Source organism: Pempheris klunzingeri, chromosome 2 (genome assembly GCF_042242105.1).
Source record: "Pempheris klunzingeri isolate RE-2024b chromosome 2, fPemKlu1.hap1, whole genome shotgun sequence".
In the NCBI taxonomy this organism is placed as follows: domain Eukaryota; kingdom Metazoa; phylum Chordata; class Actinopteri; order Acropomatiformes; family Pempheridae; genus Pempheris; species Pempheris klunzingeri.
Window position 1 is genome coordinate 22,100,749 of NC_092013.1, and position 20,755 is coordinate 22,121,503.

The window sequence follows — 20,755 nt, forward strand, 5'->3', positions numbered from 1 at the left end:
CACCTTGTAGTCCACTAAAGCTAGCTCTAGCAGTAAAGTGTCCATGTTAAAATGGGCTGTTTTTGGCTGCAAAAATCAACACAAAAGTCCTCACACCATCTGAGGAAGTGAAGATGCAGCAGATGAACTTGTGTTAGAAATGTCCTCTCAGTGTAAATGTTAGTTTACTCTGGACTGCTTTCTTAACTATGTTGTTATACTGTTTATTTAGCAGGTTAGTTAGTGTTGAATTCTGTGTTAGCATGTTGCACGGATAATGTGGTTCCCCTTTGGAGCGGAGACTGTGCTCAGGAAATGGTAGAGCTTATGCAAAGGTTGGTGGGGGATGCCTGCTCAGTCCTGTTGGGGCTGACCAATCAGAGCAGACTGGGCTTTTCTAGACAACGTCCAGAAAGAGACAGGCACTAAAACAGAGCGTTCAGAAAGAGGGTGAAAAGAGCAGTATGTAGTATACACAGTATGAGAAAGATAATGTGTTTTCTGTACATGACAGCATGTTCAAATTTTCCAGTATGACCCTCAAATACGAGTACAAACTTGAAAATGAGCAGAAGATTTTAAAAAAGACTTTAAAATATGTGGGCTCCAGTGCTGCAATAAGGATTAATAAATGAAATTACCATGAATCAGTGAGTCTAATATCAATCACAGTTAATTCTACCTCCGCCTGCTATTAGTCACCAACACACACCTCTAACAACTTTAATATATCAAAACTGTTCCTAGTGATTGTGTGTGTGTGTGCGTTCGCGCAGATGTTTCATGCGTGTGTCCCGCTGAATACATTGGAAATGGAGACTTCTGCAATGACGTCCTGACGAGTGTCCTTGCAACGTACAGTAACTTCTCCATCTTTTACAAGGTGAGTGCGCCAGTTGGACCATTTAGTTGTATACGGATTATTTATTACAACTTGACTCAGTATTTTCAGTGTTGGCTGTTATTGATAAGGAACATACAGTGTGTTTACAACTTGACCACAGTGTTGTGCTTGCAGTAATTGATCAGCTGTTTAATTCATTCATTCATTCATGGAGACATCAATCATTACGTTCTGTGATCAGTACTTTAATGTTTCCTTATTTTGAGATGGAGAACTCCCTGGATCTGATCCAGGTGGATTTCAACATGGAGTCTGTGTTCTCAGACAAAGAGGCGTGTCAGAACTAACAGAGAAGTGTAGTTTGTCAGAACGGTGACATACACACAGAATAAAAAGCAGTTTTTTCAACAAATGTCCTTAACAAAGCAGACGACAAGTTACAACAAGAACTACAAACTATACATACATTAGCAAGATAATTAATGGGTATATTGTTATATATATTAAAGAATAAAAGAATAGAAGGGCAGTCAGTATTTTAAGACAAGATAGCACAGATGGCTCCTGAGGATAGCTGAGCTTAGGAAGACTTCCAGTCAACAAGGACAAGTTAATGAAAAGAAAAGGGAGCTACTTTTAGCTGAAAGGTAGACAGGCTCACTGTTTATTGACCCGCCCTCCAAAAAGAAGCTGCAGGAAGATTCAGGAGAAAGTCTGATCAATAAAAGAGATTATATTGTGGAGCTCAAAAAGTACAAAACTACAGATGTCCTCGTGTCTTGTAGTTAAGGAAGAAAAGGTGAAAAGTTTAAGCTGCTACGCTGTTTGATTCCTGCTGTGGTTTTATCACATTAATCCAGCTCAGTTCCTCTTTTCTTCTTCCCTTTCCCTGTTAGTTTCTAAATTGAGTTTAAAGTCCTGTTGTGTGTTATAAACAGCATGACCTTTTCGAATTGATCTTGTGTGTGTCAGCAACTAGGAAGTGCTTCGACTCAGTTGTTTTGTCCTTTAACTTCCTGCCATGTTCAGTTCGACAGAGCTGAAAGAAAATAGGAGACCATCTTCTACAGCAGTGTGACAAACATCAGCCATTTTTATGTTGCTATAGTCATAGTATAATAGTCATGGTGACTGGTCTATGTGTTGTAGTTTTATTGTGTCTTTATAACAATATGATATAATTTTAGTAGTCTCAAGTCTACTCAAAACGTCTGTTGATACAATATTTCTTCATCCAGAACACAGACTCACACAGTCCAGTTTTCCATGATATGGGGTTATTATTGTGTAGGAAGCGAGTTATTCCAAATTATATTATCAATAAATAGTATATTTTTGTAAACAGTTTATTGAATAGTTGAACAGTAGACTGCATACCATTAAAGCTTATGGCCTAACCGCAGTGACCTGTGTTCAGTTCTAGCCTGTGGCCCTTTGCCGCATGTCATCACCTTTCTCTCTCTCTCTCTCTCGAAACAATGTTTATATGTTTATAACTTAATATCAGTGCTCTTGAAAATGTTCACCATAGGAACATTGAGCTGCTGCTGCACTACACAGTAAGCTAGTTGAGCTGGTTGTAAACTAGTTAACTCTGAAAGTAAGAGTAAATCTTTTTAATCTGATATCTGTGGTGTATGTTGTCATGTCATGTGTAAAGTGTAAAAGTGTGTTGCTGTTTTCACAGCTTTTAGGAATATACAGCAAGCTGTGTGAACCAATCAGGACAAAGACTTTTGATTTGTATTTAGTTAAGACATAAGTGGAGTGAACAACTAAAGAATGGGTGGGCATGGAGGCAATACCTGAACTCCCACTCCCACTCCCACTAACCCTAGCCAGATGACCTGACCTGACCAGGTCTACACATTAAATAACGTCACCATCCTGTGTGTTTTTCTCTTTCTTTCACTCTCTGTAGATGTTGTTGGACTATAGCGGCTCATCCTCAGAAGGCAGACAGCTTGTTGAATTTCTGTCCCACAGGAAGTCTGAGGTCACGCTGTTTGTTCCTCATAACGCTGGCTTCACCCAAAACAAGGTACATCAACTCCAACCCTTCAATAATTACCTATTAATCACTCAATTCATTACAAAACGACACTTTTTTAAAATGAGTTCAAATTAACTGACTGAAACTATTTTCCATATATAAAACCAATAATTTAAACAAGTCAGCAGTATTTTATGTTACTTTTTTAACTTGCCAATCTGCATATATCCACATAACAATCAGCTACTAGGTTAACTGTTACTGTTTTACAATTACAATGCATCTACCAATTCAAGGAAAGTTCATTTCTATTTCACAGTCAAAGGCAGCTGAACTAGCTTTATTTAAAAGATAACTATGTTTACAGGTTTTTGGTTTGAAATTACTTGTAGGCACATAAACCTTTGCAATTGGTCCTGTAGATTATCTCAGATGGTAGAACGCAAACGGGCAGTGAACCAGCTACAGTGGTGTAATGTAGTCCTTTGAGGCAACTGTGCCCATCAAAATGCTTGTTTCTGCTACTGACGGACTCAGATTGCTATTTGAAGTGTCCAACAACATTACGGAAAGGATCCCTACAAAGATAGACTTGTAAGATCTTTTTTGTGAAAAGGTTCATTATACAACATTCATATTGCATTAAACGACTCATTGCTATGTAAAGACAGTGGAGTAATGGTGACCTGAGCAGGGAATTAAGTCACACACAGTCATGTGAGTCCATGAGTTGTTCAGTGAGTGAACCCGTAGCACAATGACACTGAGCCAAAACAATGAGCCAGAGCTGCTGCTCAGGGACAGACTCAGCTGACACACTGAGCTAAGAGAAGTTGTCAGTCAGCAGTGTACAGAGTGGACGAGAACAGTCTACTGCTGCCTTGTTTGGTTAGTTTGTTTGTGCTATTGTGTGACTTTGGTGTTTTAAAGAGTTAGTTTGGATGTTAGCTAACATGTTAAACATGTTAAATCACAGCAAATAGACCAGCAACTATCGTGTTCTTTGGGGTAAAATTACTGTTTACATCAGTGCAGTCTGGTGACTTTAAACTGATATATTACAGCCATTATAGCTGGTTTGCAGCTGCTGGATGAGGCCATACTGAACCAAATCCAAAACGTTCTGTACCAACCAGTCATTTTGTCCAGGTTTGAAAATACTGGAGATATCCTTAAAGACATAAGAAGACATCTAGTGTAGGGATGCATTCAAAAGCTTCATGTGTTTACGAGCTTGGATCTTAAAGCTTGGAGTCTAACATCGCAGGCATCGATGAGAGACCAAAGAATACAGAGTAAAGCTTCCACAGATATAGGATTCTGCAAGTAATATCTGGTTTCAGGTCTGTGAGGTGGTACCCTAAAGATGGACATGACCTTTCCTTGGAATGCTGACTTAGGGATAGCATACATACCATCTATGGTACATGTTCCTGCAATATGTAACATAAGAAAAACCTTCTAACATCTAGAAACAAAGAATCAGTGATTTAAGACAAAACGATAAACAAATTTCACAGAAATTATGAAAAAGACTGAACCATAGAAAAATAAACTGAGTAGGTTGGCTAATGGAAATATCTAAAGTTTCTCTCAGATACATAACACGCAATTAATAATAAGCAATTAAAACAGAGTTAGCCTTGTAGGAATGGTTACAGTAAGTCTATTCAGTTGAAATTAAATGTTAGAATTAGAATTATTAAAAACCCACAACTACAACTACTTTAACATGTTTAATAGTTAACTGACAATACTTAACTATAACCAATACATATTGTTGGAGCCATTCTTATAAAAGAGAAATATCTGAGACTACAAGTATTTGAATGTTTTTAATGTGTTTATTGTGTTTCGTGATCATGTTTAATTTTATATTTTCAAAATGTAGGCTTTTCAGTAAAGAATGACAAAATCAAAGCATACGGTTGACATATGCTCCAATGAAACTCTAATCTGTGTTCTTTGTTAAGAATTAGACAGATACTCACCCTTACACTTATACTAACCTTGATAGTTCCTAATTAAGTTTTTAGCCTTTGGAACTGAATCAGTTTAATCAGAACACCTGCATGGATCAACTAATGGAGCTGCCAGTATGTGTGTGTGTGTGTGTGTGTGTGTAGACTCTGTCTGGTAGAGATCTTCAGTATCACATCTCAGCCAATCACAGCAGACGGCCATTCAAGGATCTGAGACACCAGGACGTCATCATATCCAGACTTGGGTTCAACCTGACTGTTACCCACGGCAACAGTGAGGTCAGAAACACACACACACACACACACATACCTCCCGGGCTCATGAATCCAAACACAAACATTTAAGATGTATATGATGCAACAATGGCCAAGAGGACGTTAAAATATTATGAAGAATATTGTGAAAAATAACTCAGATCAGTGAGTTACAATACATGATCAGTATTTATATTAGATAACAGACTTTAACACTCATTAAATTCTCCTCACAGCACTGCCCACAGAAAAGGGAAAAAATTAATCAACTTCATCTCAATCTGAAGTTTATTAGAAGTTATATAAGTTCTTGGCTCAAAACTGTTAGTGTTATACTCCCCACACACAAAACCCTTTGAACTACCATTGAACTACTCACTAAGCACACAACTAACCACTGAGTGTACGTGAGTGAATCATTGTAATTAGATCTAATCCGGATTCAATATGCACACAATGAATCTGAAAGACAGAAAGATGGAGCCTGTGTAGCAGCCGGTAAAAAGCCTGACTCCGCCCCACCTACAATGCGTTGTTTCTGTGTCCCAAATCCTTCAGATGTTAGTGATGTTCCCCCAACATACAGATGTTGTAGTACACCTTTCTTCAACTTTTACCATTATAGTTATTTTGTCAAGAGGAATGTGTCTTATACCTGTCAGTTTGTCATAGATGAAAATAGACCTTTGTGCAACGGATGTAGTCTAAGAAACACCTCAGCTGTGTTTATCTCAGGTGCTTTGGGGAAATTTTATATCTTAGAGTGGAGAAAGTGTCTGGTTTGCAGATACCTGAGAAAAATAGTGTTTTTTCAGCAATTTGCTCAAATGTTGCAAAACTATTATTAATAAAAAGATCTTTAAAACATGTGAAATCCCTCCTTTGCCATTCCTGAAGTGCTGAGTCAAGTAAAGAGAGAAGAGAGAATTTCAATTCAATTCAATTTATTTTGTATAGCCCAATATCACAACAGAGTTGTCTCACAGTGCTTTACAAAGTTATCCATTAAGTTATTTGGAGGAAGAGGGATTGAAAATCCATGCAGTGCTAAAATGAAGTTCTTTGAAGGAACTCACCTCCGTTGTCACACATGACAGACAGTCAGCTGGATTATGAGAATATTACCATTTTAGAGTGATTTAATTTGAAATTTTTACTTAAAAGTTCATTTTTGTGCAAATTTAGTTTGTAGTTCCCAGAGAATTGGCTGAATTGGGTGAGTACTGGCAGCATGGCAGGTAAAGAGGTGGCTGGGCTTAATATGAAGAGCAAAAGATGCAAAAGTCTGTATAATGGGACAAATTATGTTCAACTCCAACTCACTTGTGGGGTTTCTTATGTGACTCACAAGATTGCACAATACAGTAGGAACACATAACTGTCACTAAACGTAAATTTAACACCAAGTCTTTCTCTCAGACATTGAATAGTTTGCTGGATAACTTGATGGTGTTAAAGGACAGACTGGGGCAGCACTTCAGGAGCTAGCAGGATTTGCTACATGCTGGCTTGCAGTGCAAGTTTTGTCTGTCTGATGATCCCACGTCCCTTAACATTTGTCATTATGGCAATGTGGTTTACACATAAAGTTAGCACATGCAAAAACAGTATGCATACATATGCCTCTTTGAACTGCACATAGGCACCAACGCAACAAATAAAAGGGGATAAGAGTAACAATAAAGGTGCTCAGTGTTACAGGAATGTAATCTTTCCCCCTCGTTGAGGAGGATGAGAGCAGGATGTAAATCAGCAACACGCAGACATGTTTTTTTTTGTTGAATGTGACATTTGGACCTCCAGCTTACATTTCTTGTTCTTTTTGGAACATATATTCAATTTAGTGAAGGTTCTATCCATTTGTTCTCGTGTTCACAGTGCTGTGAACTTTTCAGCCCATATCCTGGAATGTGGGAGTGTTAAAGTAGTTTGACTCAAAGCTTGTCATAAATCAGGGAGTCACTTGACCTTGATCATTAATGCCAGCCCGGAGTTCTTGCAGGGCATGTTTTATGACCCAGAGGTGATGAGGTTTAAGAGAGTGCATCAGTTCTCTGTGAAAGATGTGGAATTGTTCATCATCATCATCATCATCATTATTGTCAGCATGCTGTATTTGATAACGTGCTTTTTAAAATTTTGTGTCTTCGTTATTCTTGATCTCCCATCAGAGTTATAAGATGGTTAACCAGCGGCTGCTGGTAGATTGGGACATTCCTGCTGTCAACGGGATCATCCACGTCATCGAGGCCCCGCTGACAGCGCCCCCCCCACCGGTGAGTGAAGATGGTTTAATTCAGAGTTGCTGAAACCAGCTCGTTACTCACATACACAGTTTTAAAATCTCATACACTGATTGTACTGCTGGACTCAGCATGACCTCTGCTTTCCAATGTAAACATCTAAAGACGTATAAAGATACTTAGAAATCATGGAGAAAAGACATTCTGTGGGAAATATTTTTCTGCTTCGTTTTATCAATATGTGGACAATCAAGATTACTAATAATTTCTAGACCGGAAGTGTCGCGTTATGCAAATACGATAACCATGATATTTAGAAATTAAATATTGATATCATGTTAATAATACACATATGATAATACTGTACCATGTGCACATTCAGACAGTGTTTTTCTCCATCTTGAAATCTGATACAATGGTGGTTGTTTGTCACGAACAGAATGTGAAAAATTGAAAGAGGAAAGCAGTATGTAAGGTCATGGCCAGACAACATTAACTCAGTATGTCACAGTGGTTAGTTGTCAGCCTTTGATGTCACACACAAGCTCCCTGTGATTATGTTTCAGTTGACATTGTGTTGACGGCCTTGTGGATCTCTTATCAGTTCATCCGGTTGCCTTTTCCCATCTATTAAGTGTAATTGCTATCTTGAGGCTTTCATACAGTGATAGTGACAGACTCTCTCTCCACCTCCCCAAACTTGTGTTTTGAGTGTAATTCAAAGGAGAGACAAAATGCAGTATGAACAAAGTAAAAGATTAACTTGACTGATAACAGTATCTTTTTTTGTGATGATATTGTTTTTAGGAATCTAACGATACCAAAAACTCACAGTACACTATGTATGTCCATATTTATCACAATATTAAAAAAAACAAAACACTACAGATCTGCACTCAGTGGACTGCAGATTTTTACCAAGCGATCTATTCTACGTCTGACCATAACCTGGCCTAAACCTATAACCACTGTAAACTTCTCAAGAGTCTTGGATAACTTTTAATTTTTTTCTTATTTAACTTTGGATCATATGATCACTCTCTGATCATGTCTTTGAACAGTTTACATTAATGATGGGTGCTCAGGGGTGCAAGCCTTTCACCTGGAGCTTTTGTCTGCAATCCTGGAAAACTATTGGTGTGTGGAAAATCAGGGAAACAATCCTGTAGAGTGAAGTCGGCACAAGCCATCATCTCACATTCAGCTCACAGCATCAGGCTGCAGCCAACACTAACGTTACACATGGCCCTTCATTTGTTTGTGAAAATCTTCACGTTGATTTGGGGTCAGATAGATATTGATATTGATATGATGTAATGCCGCCGCCCACTCAGGGGGAAGTAGGGGATTTCTACTGGTGTCTTGCCTGAGCATGTCCTGGGCCTATGAGGTCTTGTCTGCCTACTAAAGATATTCAACCTAATTTATGAATTTTCCCAAACGACATTTTTTCAAAAATATTTAAGTTAAAATATTAATTTTATTGACTGCTGACTCCTTAGTCCTCTTAAAGGGCCGCAAGTCATCCACCACTGCTTCATTTTGAAATCACAGAGCAAAAGACAAACAGCAAGGCTAAAATCAAGCCTTGACTTGTTTGTTGCAGGCCACATTTTGGCCTTAGTTGTGTCAAAACAAACACCCAAAGAAAAGTTTGGTCTCATTCTGAGGCAGAGCATCTCCAGATTAATTCCAAACCTGACACCAATAATCCCCATATTGAATATAAGTTTTCATTAACAACTTTTTTGAAACAGTTGCTTGCTTGAGTCAGCATTAAAAACATGGCAGGGGGACCAATGATGGTAATAAAGATTTTGAAAAAAATTAAAACTTTAAAAAATATCTTGTGAAGCTTAAAGTGGTTATAGGTTGAGGTTAGATTATGGCTAAGTGTAGCAGAGATTGCCTGGCAGACATCAGCTCTTTTAGTTCAATAAATCTACTATATAAAGACTTTATACTGTTTAATTAGGAATCGTGTGGTAGAGGATCTGAATTCCAATCTTGCCTCATAATCATTGTGTTTATGCTGATGCTTTCCTCAGCTTTAAGAGTAATTCAGGTTACTATTGTCTGTTTCCGTAGTTACAGTGAAAAGAGGAACTGATAGTAGCCAATGCAACATGGTATTTTTAATGGTGCGGGTTCACCAAAAGATATACAGGCTAAATACAAACGTGCTAAAGGCGTAGCTCACAGCTAACTAACGTTACACCTCCAGTTTACATTACCCACTTTTCATGCCACTTTTAATGACTACTGCTGTCTCAAAATTATTCAACCCCCTGATTAGAATCCCTCATAAGAGCAATTATTTGCAAATCAGGTTTTGTCTCAAGCACACTTGATGCAACTAATCAAGAGCCTCATTAGTTGCATCAGCTGTGCTTCAGATAGAACACATCAAATACCCAGACTGGCTCGGGCTTTGTTCACAGTGACATTTGGATGCATTTTAGAAATATGGGTAAGCAAAGAGAACTGTCCAAAATGTTAACAGGGGAGATCATTGCTTCGCACAAACAATGAAAAGAATACAAAAATATACCAAAGGCACTAAATGCTAAAAGCTGTTGGAAGCCTAGTTCACAAGTCCAAAGCTAAAGGAACACTGGCTACACTACCTGGACAAAGCAGAAAGAAGCAGCTATCAATGGCTGCCACCAGATTTCTGAGGAGGCAGGTGGTCAAAAACCCTCGAGTGACTGCAAAAGACCTGCACCAAGACTTGATGGCAGCAGGTACTGAGGTTTCAGTTTCTACAGTAAAGCACAGAATAAACGCTGATGGCCTCTATGTTCAAACTCCAAGACGTTCACCACTACTGACCCAAAAGCACACGACAAGTCAGCTCTAATATGCTTGAAACCATATAGATAAGCCACAGAAGTTTCTTTGGAGCGATGAAACAAAAGTGGAACTTTTCAGGTCTATGGATCAGCGTCTGGAGGAGGAAGAATGAGGTATACGCTGAAAAGAACACCCTGCCTACAGTGAAGCATGGCTGTGGCGGAGGTTGAATAATTTTGAGTGCAATTGCATTTAATATTATTCAGATATTTAAACCTGTGGACATAGAGGCAAAAAACTTGATCTAAAATTGTATCTCAGGACATATATAGTAACCTAACCTTTAGTTATACACGGCAGGTTAGGTTAGCATAGTAACAGTTAGTAACAGTTAATAAACAAGGTTCAGGCTAAATGTAAATGCCTCCACCTTGAAAAAGGAGAGAAGATGAAAAAAATGTGAACAGGTTAAATCAAGTAAGTACTTAGAAAAATTTTAGGTAATGGGTTTGTTTTCCAAATGTTCATCTTAGTTTTTTTCAAAATAAATTCCAATATTTGTGCAACGTCTTGATTGTCTTTAGCTCACTTTCTCTTCATCCACAGAGCTTTTTTTCCCCACGGTTTCTATTCATAAATTTATGTGTAATCCATAAATTGATATGTAGCAGTTTAGTGATTAATGGAAACATTTATTGAGTGACACATGGTATATTCAGCATTTCTGGCTACTCCACGTTAATTTGTCATTACAGTCGGGCGTCATTAATTGATGATTTTATAACATTACAAGCTCGCTAACAATGAGATTAACCCTTTACCGAATCATGAAATGCTGCCATTCTGACTGCGGCCACCAGGAGGCGCCATGACGACCTTCCCCTTCTGCAGCGTTTCCTAATGGGATGACCTGTCTGTTGTTGCCAGGCAACAGCTACAGATGTGGGCAGAGAGCAGATGGCTGTGTGTAGTTCCTTGGCACAGTTTTCAGGAAATGAAGATTCAATCAGCCGAGTTTCCACCCTGATAACATCACAACTCTGATCAATATTCATGATGTGGGACACAAAAGATGATCATAACGGATTAATCTGAAGCCTTTGGCTAAATAATTATTTATATCTCATGATGACTCGTCCTCATCCCCTCTGCATACCGGCTGTGGAGTCAGCCAAACACATTTTAATCTCAGACATGAATCTTCAGGTTTTGAAGCATAACTCTGGTATTTCTAAACTTGGACCTTAGATTTACATAAGATTTACTTTGAGTTTGAAATGACTGGATTGGTACAAAAAGTTTTGGAATTGGTCCAGTCGATCGTCTCAGCCAGCAGCCGCGAAACAGGCAGCAATGGCTATATTGTAACCCTTTAACGGCAACTGCACCGATCAGAGTCCACTGAAAGTGCTTGTTTTTGCCATTAAGAGGCTCAGTTATTCAAAGTGTTTGACAACATAATGGAAAGTATCCCTACAGAGCAAGACCTGTAAGATCCTTTACATTTAACCATAATTAGCTGTTATAACACTCATTGTCAGTGGCAAAAACAAGCACTTTTAGACAACGTACTTTGGTCAGGCACAATTTCTCTGAAGGATTACATTACAGCCTTTGTGGCCAGTTCACCGCCTGTTCTTGGCTGCTGGAGGAGACGATCTATTGGATCAAATCCAGTAAATCGCGTCCAGTAAATTGCACCCACTCACATCTTTTCATTGGCTTTGTCTTCTGCCTGAAAACACCTGAATATTTCTGCGTCGGGATCTTCAGTATTTGGGTCAAGTAGCTGGTGAAAACTAAGATGTAAGTCAGTCCCTGCTGCTGTTACTACAGTCTAATGATACTTGTTTAATCAACATTTTACTTCCTGTATGACCATGTGATCTTACCACAAGTTTAATATCACATGTCAAGATGTCCTGCTGTGATGTCACAGTGGAAACACATATGAATGAGGTGCAGCACAAATCAAACACAATGTAGGATTCTGCAAGTAATATCTAGTTTCGGGTATGTGAGGGGGTACCCCAAAGATGGACTTGACCTTTCCGTGGACCGGAGTGGAGTCAGGAAAATAGAATGCTGACTTGAGGGTGACATATATACCATCTATGATACATGTTCCTGCAACATGTTACATGAGAAAAACCTTCTCTCACTGAATATCTCCTGTATGTTGTGAATTACACCAAAATAATTCACAAGCACTGATACCACTCTGAGACTCCTCATTGCATCCAAATAGAGTAGTGAGTAACCACATGTTGTGTTTTACGAGGTTGGAGGACAAACACTAGTCAAACTGCTGCACCAACACCATCAGTAGATAAGTACCAAAAATTCATGGCGACTGGGGAACACTAATGTAGAGGGTCCTGTCACTACAGTAAAATAAATACCTTTCTGTGTGGTAAAAGAAGTTCTGTTGAAGTCCAAACTCTCACAAAAACTTCAACCTATATGTAAACTGCCAGAACCTCAAAAATAAAATCTGTAAGTCAGCCAACATTTAATCTTTGATGACTTACTTGAACGTGGTTGGTGGCCATCTCTCTCTTTCCTCTGTATCCTGTAAAAATCTTCCTGTGATCAAAAACAAAATGGCCGTTAGAATCAGTTTGTGACCCGGATCAGTCCTGTTTTTTTCTTTTTTCCCTTTGAGTCACATCCCCCCTCCCTTTCTCTCTCTCTCTCTCTCTCTCTCTCTAATTCTCATGCATGTTTGTCATACCTGTTGTCTACAGAGCTCCCATCATGCTTCTAGAGGCCACGCCCACTCAAGCGGCACAGCATCAGCTATCTTGGTGTCGGTGTTGCTGGCATGTTTGTTGGCAGCACTTGGATACTATGTCTTCAAACACAAGACCGACGCCTTCCGCTTCCACTATTTCAGAGTGAGACACACTCTCTCTCACACACACACACAGCTAATATTGTTCCCAGAACAATATTAGGAACGCTCAACACAGCAGTACAAGATGATGCGGCCCAGAACCAAATACTCTTTGGTTCAAAGAGTTCTGAGTGTTTCAAATGTCTGTATGTGTTAATACCTCAACTGTGAATTTTGGAGCTGTAGGACAGATTTTAATGTTAGGAGTGCTTGATATTGTAATCGCTCATTACAAAAACATCAGATGTTAATCAGTGATTCAGCTGCTGGTAATTTACTGCCACCCTGCTAACAGTTGACAGTCACTCCTGTTTCCTCTGTGACAGAATGAGGATGAGGACGGTGCGGTGGGTGGCAGGAAGAAGCCCACGCTGGTTTCCATCCCAAACCCTCTGTACAGCGGCTCCAGAGCCTTCACCGAGCCGTTTGGGGTAAGTTGACCAATCAGAGTCTTTCTGAACATTTACATCAACAATATTTTACTTAAGAATTTAACAGCCTAAGAATCAGGCTGTTATGACCAGATGCACACACAGGAAGATGGACTCAAAAGCTCAACACGAGTCATAATAATGTTGCACAAAAAACAACAAGGACAAGGCACCAAAAAACAGACACTATCAAAAAATTCTTACTAATAGATACAAACCTGACTAGACTCAAAACACTCACAACAAGATACTCTCACAAAAACTGACTAAGGACGCTGGAACGCTCAACACAGCAGTACAAGACGATGTGGCACAGGACAGGGGGAAACGCAGACAATATATAAACCAGGGAAGGGAGCACAGGTGGAAACAATCAAGACAGGGCAGACAATCACAGGAGCGGGAAACACTCTAGGGCAGGAAGTCAAGGGACCTGAAACGTGAAAAGTTGAACGCCACAATAAAACGGGAAGTAACAGAAAAACACATGAACTAAACTTGACGAGACATAACAGAGGCAGAAAAAACACAATTTACTGAGTTTTTATGTTCAAATACAGAGTAAACCAAGGAAATTTTCCATGGAAAAGCACTCGTTGTGGGTGTGTCCTGAGTGATCCTCCTCTAACCTCCACTTTTGGGGTTTTCCAATCAATGTCTTCATGCTTCCCTGGTTTTCTGGGAAGCTTTGCATTCTTAGATTCCTGCCACTATTCCATGTCCTCCCTAGAAATTTCTGAAAGTATGAGTCCCTCAACTTGAGGTCATGGTGACCTTGAACCTTCCTTGAACCCTTTTGTTCTCTCACCAGACACCAATGTTTCTGGACTTGTCTTAACCCTAGATAAAAAAAAAATTAGGGGCTTGTGGTCATTTGAAATCTTTTGATTACTTAAAACTGTTATGATCAGTCCAAAATATTACAGAACTTACTTGAAATGAAATGATTACCAATAATATTATGTGAAGATGCAGAGCCTTTCGTGTGTGAGAATCTGTCCCATGCTCAACCCGTGTACGATGGTCGATGGCCTTGCTGTAAAAAAAGGTTACTAGGTCATCCAAGCACATTGGTCTGAGTCTGAGTCATGGTGTTCATGATGTAGGGCAAATTGTCTTGGCAGATGGTGGCTTGTCCTCAACAAGCTTTCTGTTGTTGTTGCTATCATTACATGTGGGGATCCAGTTTTCCAGATGACGCTTGTCAAACCAGGTTAAAGACATCCCACATCCACCTGACTCTGACATATATCCTGTAGAGGTTTACCATTTCCTATATGAAGCTTACTATCTGCCTCACGTCGTAGCTAAAGATCACCATTTTCCTCAGGATGTAGATGGTGCAATGAATGGAAACTTGAGGAAAGGTGCTCTGCAGAAGTACTCATGCTCTGTCTTGTCCATAATCAGGGTTTTTGTATGATCTCAATGTGGTCCCAGTATACCTTCTAGGATTGTTAGTATTCTGTCATCCTCCTCCCATTCTCCAAACTGATCACTGAATATGGATTCTTTGGCTGTCAACAGCCTGTCTTGCTTGTTGTTCCACAGATACTGTGTCCCTCCATACCTTATCTGTTAGTACTATAACAAAATTAGTACATCTAAGATTGTGTAATTACTATTGTAAGCAATTGTCCCTTCATTATGTAGTGTGATCTAATAAATGTTTAATTTTATGATTTACAATGAAATTCAGTCATTTATGTTGTGACACTGACCGCAGACTATAGCCATTTGTTGAAGTCTTTTCTCTCTGACTTTCTGACAGCGTTGCCTCTGCTAGATTCAAAACATTCTTTCCACCTCACCTGATGCATAGTTCATGAACACCAAGCCTATAGTTCCTGCCACTTTTAGGTTGTCTGTATTTGCTTTCTTTGCTTCTCTACACTTCTCTGCGTTTCATCTGTTTTGCAACTGTTTTGAGTAGCCAATCAGTCTGTGTCGTGTTTGGGAAAGGCACAATGATATTGGTCCAGAGAGCAATTTATTTAAAAGTGGTTGGAGCTTTATGTTGTGTTGAGGTGGCATAACTGGTTTTTGCCTTCAGGTGAAGACTCCGACGCGAAGAATGAACCCATGAGCTTAAAATCATGACTCTCATGAATGAAACTCAGTAGGTGCTTCACTTGTAGGTATGGCGGCACCTGAAAGATACAAAATACAGACCTGTAAATAATTACCACGCTACGTCCTCTAAACTAATCTAAATGTTACTTTCCCAATTGTGGATGGGACCTCGCTAAAAACACTGGTACAATATCAATAACAAATAGCAAAGTACAATATCAATGTACAGTTACAAAGTTTAAATCTGACAAATATGTCTGGTGAAACAGCTCTAAAACAAATGTTGCGTGCGGTACTCAGAGAACCATGGCTATACAAACATAACCCAAACTGGCATTCACTTGCTATGAAGCTAACGCATCAAAGTGTAAAATACACAAACATATGCATGCTACAAGTAAATAAACTTACTCTAAAGTTGAAGAAACATGAATAGATTTTCCCCATATTCACTCACGCACACAAATCGCAAAGGAGAAGCAAAGATGTCTTAATTGTCCCCGCTGAGCGTCTGTCATTGTTGTGAATACTATGTGCAGCAAGTACAATTATGTGCTTTCATCTATGCTGTATTTGTACATGAGGGCTGTCTTTTTAGTGTTTAATATCAGTAACGTCACCCTCAGCTTCAACTTCAGGAATTACAGGAAACTGTCCAGTGACATCAGGTGCCATGTTTTTTACCACTGCCTGGACAAATGGAAGTATGCAGCACAATCGCACCAAAATCACTAGAATCACTCCCAAGACCATGCTTAGTTTAGTCCCTTTCCATGATGTGGATTGTAACCGAGCCCACCACCACTGTTCCTAACATGATAATTTCTTAATTTTTCCAAATGTTGTAATGCCTTGGTTAAATTCCTTTCTTCATCTGTGTGCAGTGGGATGACGTACCACATTCTTCTCCTATGCACTCACGTACTCCCTGTTCTTCTGCCAGCATTGTGTTGAGGAAAAGACCCTCAGCACCATGTCTAGATCAGGACTGGAGCTTTCACCAGCAATTTCTCAAAAATTCTGTTTGCCTCTTCTGGTAGACCTTTGATGTCAAAAAACAAGTCTTGAAGGAAGAGTCACTGAAGTCTATCAGAATCCGATGTGAAAGAGTTTATTGTGTACAGACAAACAAACACAACAAACCCGACTTGGTCCTCGGACTGCTACTAAATCTCCGTTCTCTAAACTTTCTCCTATATCCCTGTGGTGTTTCTCCTGTGTAGCTGAGTCTTCACCCACTTTTTTTTAACAGTATCATCCTGACTGTGTAGCTCTGTGTCCTCCTTCAATGTTTAACAATATCATCCTGACTCAGCAAGAATAACTGTTATCTTTCCCTTTGGTACCCTCTTTTCCTCAGATAGCAACTTTCTGGCTTGGACTAAATCCAGGACGGTCCAGACCGGACAGTTTTCTCCTCTCTTCCAACACAGTTTTTTTTACCCTATTGGAATGCTTTAATTCATACAGGTCAAACACAGAACACTATGATTTACACACAGATTATGTTTTTTTTAACACAGAATATATGATTTACCACAACAAATAAGTGCAGGATGAATCTAATTGCAACATCATCACTGAGGTTGCATGTTGCTGTTCTTTTATTCCTTCCAGTGCCTGCACTGAGCAAATCACTGTTGGTTGTACCACAGGTAGTTCACCCATCTTCTACTATTCTATGCCACTGACGATGCTCTGCCCACAACTCCTCTTATTGGGATTGCTCCTGTGATTGACCAGATATTATCCAACCCTCTGATATTCTGATGGTCTGATGTTCCTCTGGTGCGCCATTAAGTTCCTGAGTCCATGCTGTGTGTACCTGCAAATCTTGCCTTCACCAACTCACTGTAGCTCTTTTTGCTCTTTGTTTTTGCACCAATTGTTTTTCTGTGGGAAAACAGCAAACAAACAACTAAGGTAATCACTAAGAGCCACCCTGTTAATCAGAATCAGAATCAGAATTACCTTAATAATCCCCAGGGGGAAATTGCTTTTTGTTACACACAGCTCCAAAAGAATAAGAATAAGAATAAGCTTCAAACACAAAGTAAAATATAAATATATAAAAGTATGAATAAAAAAAGATGTATTAAAAATTATTATTACAAATTATCACAGAGGTAAATTACTGCACCAGGTGAGTCCAGAGTCTTATAATAATAATAATAACAACAATAATACCACTACTGATAATACTAATAATATATAACAACATGTACACTCAGAGTGAGAAGATGTATTATATAATACTAATAATACTACCACTACTACTACAACCAACAATAACATATAACAACATGTACACTCAGTGAGGAGCTGTACCATATTATAATAATAATAATGATACAAATAATACCACTACTACTAATAATAATATATAACAACATGTACCTTCAGAGTGAGGAGATGTGTTATATAATTATAATAATAATAATGATAATAATAATAATATAATACAACATGTACACACAGAGTGAGGAGCTGAATCATATAATAATGATAACAATAGTAATAACATACAACAACATGTACACTCAGAATGAGGAGTTGTATAGATTAATGGCCACAGACAGGAATGATTTCCTGTGGCGCTCTGTAGTGCATCATGGTACAATTAGTCTGGCACTGAAAGAACTCCTATATCTAACCAGCACTTCATGGAGTGGGTTGGACACATTGTCCAGAATAGCTCCCACTTTGTGAAGCATTCTCCTCTCTGACACCACCGTCAGAGAGTCGAGCTTCACTCCTACAACAGACGTCTTCCACATCACTGGGACCCTCTGCAGACTCAAGCTCATGTTGAAGACATGCTGAAGAACTCCACAGAGCTGGATGGCACAGGTTTTGAGCACCCTGGGGCTGATACCATCAGGGCCTGCAGCCTTGCCAGAGTGGAGTTTCCCCAGCTGTCTTCTAACATCTTCAGCTGTGATAATAATAATAATACATTTTATTTATAGGCGCCTTTCAAGGCACTCAAGGACACTGTACAACACACAGTTAAAAACAAACAGTGAAAAAGCAAGTTAAGTCAAAAAATGTAAAAAACCAAGGGGTGGGAGATCTGTAGAGTGATGTTACAGTGAGTAGGCTTGTTTAAACAGGTGGGTTTTGAGGTGAGATATGAAGATGGTCAAAGTATTGATGTTCCTGATGTCCGGTGGGAGGGAGTTCCAGAGGCGGGGGGCAGAGCGGCTGAAGGCTCTGGACCCTAGGGTGGTCATACGGGCAGGAGGGATCGTGAGGTTGATGGAGGATGATGATGATGAGAGTCCGGCTGGGTGTGTTTATGTGAAGGAGTTCAGTCAGGTATGGAGGGGCGAGGTTATGGAGGGCTTTGAAGATCAGTATAGTCACTGAAGATGGGGGTGAGGGGATGGGGATAGAGGTGAGAGAGTGGCCCTCCCTTGAAGATGAGAGGCTGCAAGGAGGGTGAGGGGGAGAGAGTGGAATGGGTGTTGTTGGGGGCAGAACAATCGAGGTGTTGATGGTAGTGTCTGTAGGGAGTGCAGGGGCCTGGGCATCAAATCTGTTGAAGAACAGATTATTAACAAAGCTAGTGGACATAATCTGACCTTCTGGATCTGATGTTCCTAATCCTTCTGTCTGTTAGCGACATGCTTCTTAGAAGGGGAACACAAAGTCAAGAAATTAAAAAATATTTGACTTAATGAAAGGCAGTGGTAAACGGGAAGGTCTTCAGTCTTGATTTAAAAGAACTGCAAGTTACAGCAGACCTGCAGTTTTCTAGGAGTTTGTCCCAGATATGTAGTGCATAAAAACTGAATACAGCCCCTCCATGTTAGTTAGTTTTGACTCTGGGACAGAAAGCAGACCTGTCCCAGACAGAAACCAGATCTGTCCCGGATGATCTGAGAGGTCTGGATGGTTCATAGCAAAGCAGCAGGTCAGAAATGTATTTTTGCCTTAAACCAGTTAGTGCAATTTTTAAATTAAATTAAATGTAGTATTTTGAAATCAGACAGGAAGCCAGTGTAAAGATCTAAGACCTGAAGTAATATGTAGTACTCTCTTCGTCTTAGCGAGGACTTGAGCAGCAGCGTTCTGAATTAACTTTAGCTGTCTGATTGACTTTTTGGGGAGGCCTGTAAAGACAACGTTACAGCACTCAAGCCTGCTGTAGATAATCACTTGGACAGATATTTAAAAATCCTGCTGACATAAATCCTTTCATACATAATTTATTTGCTAGGTGATAGTAATCTGACTTCGTAATTGCTTAATGTGGTTGATGTTTAGGTCTGAGGCCATGACTACACCTAGATTTCTGGCTTGGTTCATGGGTTATAACATTACAGTATGAAGCTGAGTGCTCAGTTTTAATATTTCTTACGTGGCTCCAAAAACAATGATTACTATCTTTTCTTTGTTTAATTAAAGAAAATTATGATATGGTTATGTTATATATGGTTATTTGTGTCTTCTGCATAACTATGGTAACATATTTTGTTGTTTTCCATGATTTTAGTCAGTGGGAGTTGATGTTGAATAGAAGAGAAGGCCCGAGAATGGAATCTTGGGAAAGGCCGTGTCATTTTTATTTCTCTCAGATGTGTAATTATCTATAGACACAAAGTAGTCCCTGTCCTTCAAGTGGGATTCAGACCAGTTTAATACTGTACCAGAAAGTCCCATGTTGTTTTCCAGCCTGTCTAGTAATATGTTGTGGTTGACGGTGTCAAATGTAGCACTGAGATCCAGTAATACTAAGACTGAAATTCTGCTACTGTCCATGATTAACTGAATATCATTTATACCTTAACAAGAGCCATTGCAGTGCTATGATGTGGTCGAAATCCTGACTGGAAGACATAAGTGTTGGGATTTAACAAGTGGTAAGTTCAATTTGGCTATCAGAAATAATTAATAATTATCAAAGATAATTAATAATTATTAAAATTAATGGAACTTTGAATAAAGTCCACCTCAATTGGGGCACCACCTCGAAAAACAAGGAAAAGATAGCCGTTTTAATTGACTTAGTCTCATAAAAATACTAAACTATCAATTTGGAATTATGTTTTATAATTAATTTAATGATTACTACCAAAATTACCACATTGATAGCCAGCTGAAGGATTTTGGAGTTCTTGACAGTGTAGAGGTTGGCAGTATTCACCCTTGTACAACATTAAAGAAGACAGCAGGTATTAAAACATGTATTAAACAGAACAAAATCAATCAAACAATCTAACTATGTGTCTATGACTAACTAACAACAACAGGGGCAGAGTGT

The 20,755-nt window shown here is 39.2% G+C and overlaps 1 protein-coding gene across 1 annotated transcript in view; it reads left to right on the plus strand.

Annotated features, from left to right (window-relative positions):
• Positions 1-20,755, plus strand: part of stab1 (stabilin 1) — a 101,497-nt gene that overhangs the window by 71,761 nt on the left and 8,981 nt on the right. The window contains exons 65-70 of the mRNA XM_070837451.1: positions 756-862; positions 2,745-2,864; positions 4,943-5,077; positions 7,225-7,329; positions 12,837-12,986; positions 13,312-13,416. Of these exons, the coding sequence (XP_070693552.1) occupies positions 756-862; positions 2,745-2,864; positions 4,943-5,077; positions 7,225-7,329; positions 12,837-12,986; positions 13,312-13,416 (722 nt within the window). The remainder of the gene's footprint in view (positions 1-755; positions 863-2,744; positions 2,865-4,942; positions 5,078-7,224; positions 7,330-12,836; positions 12,987-13,311; positions 13,417-20,755) is intronic.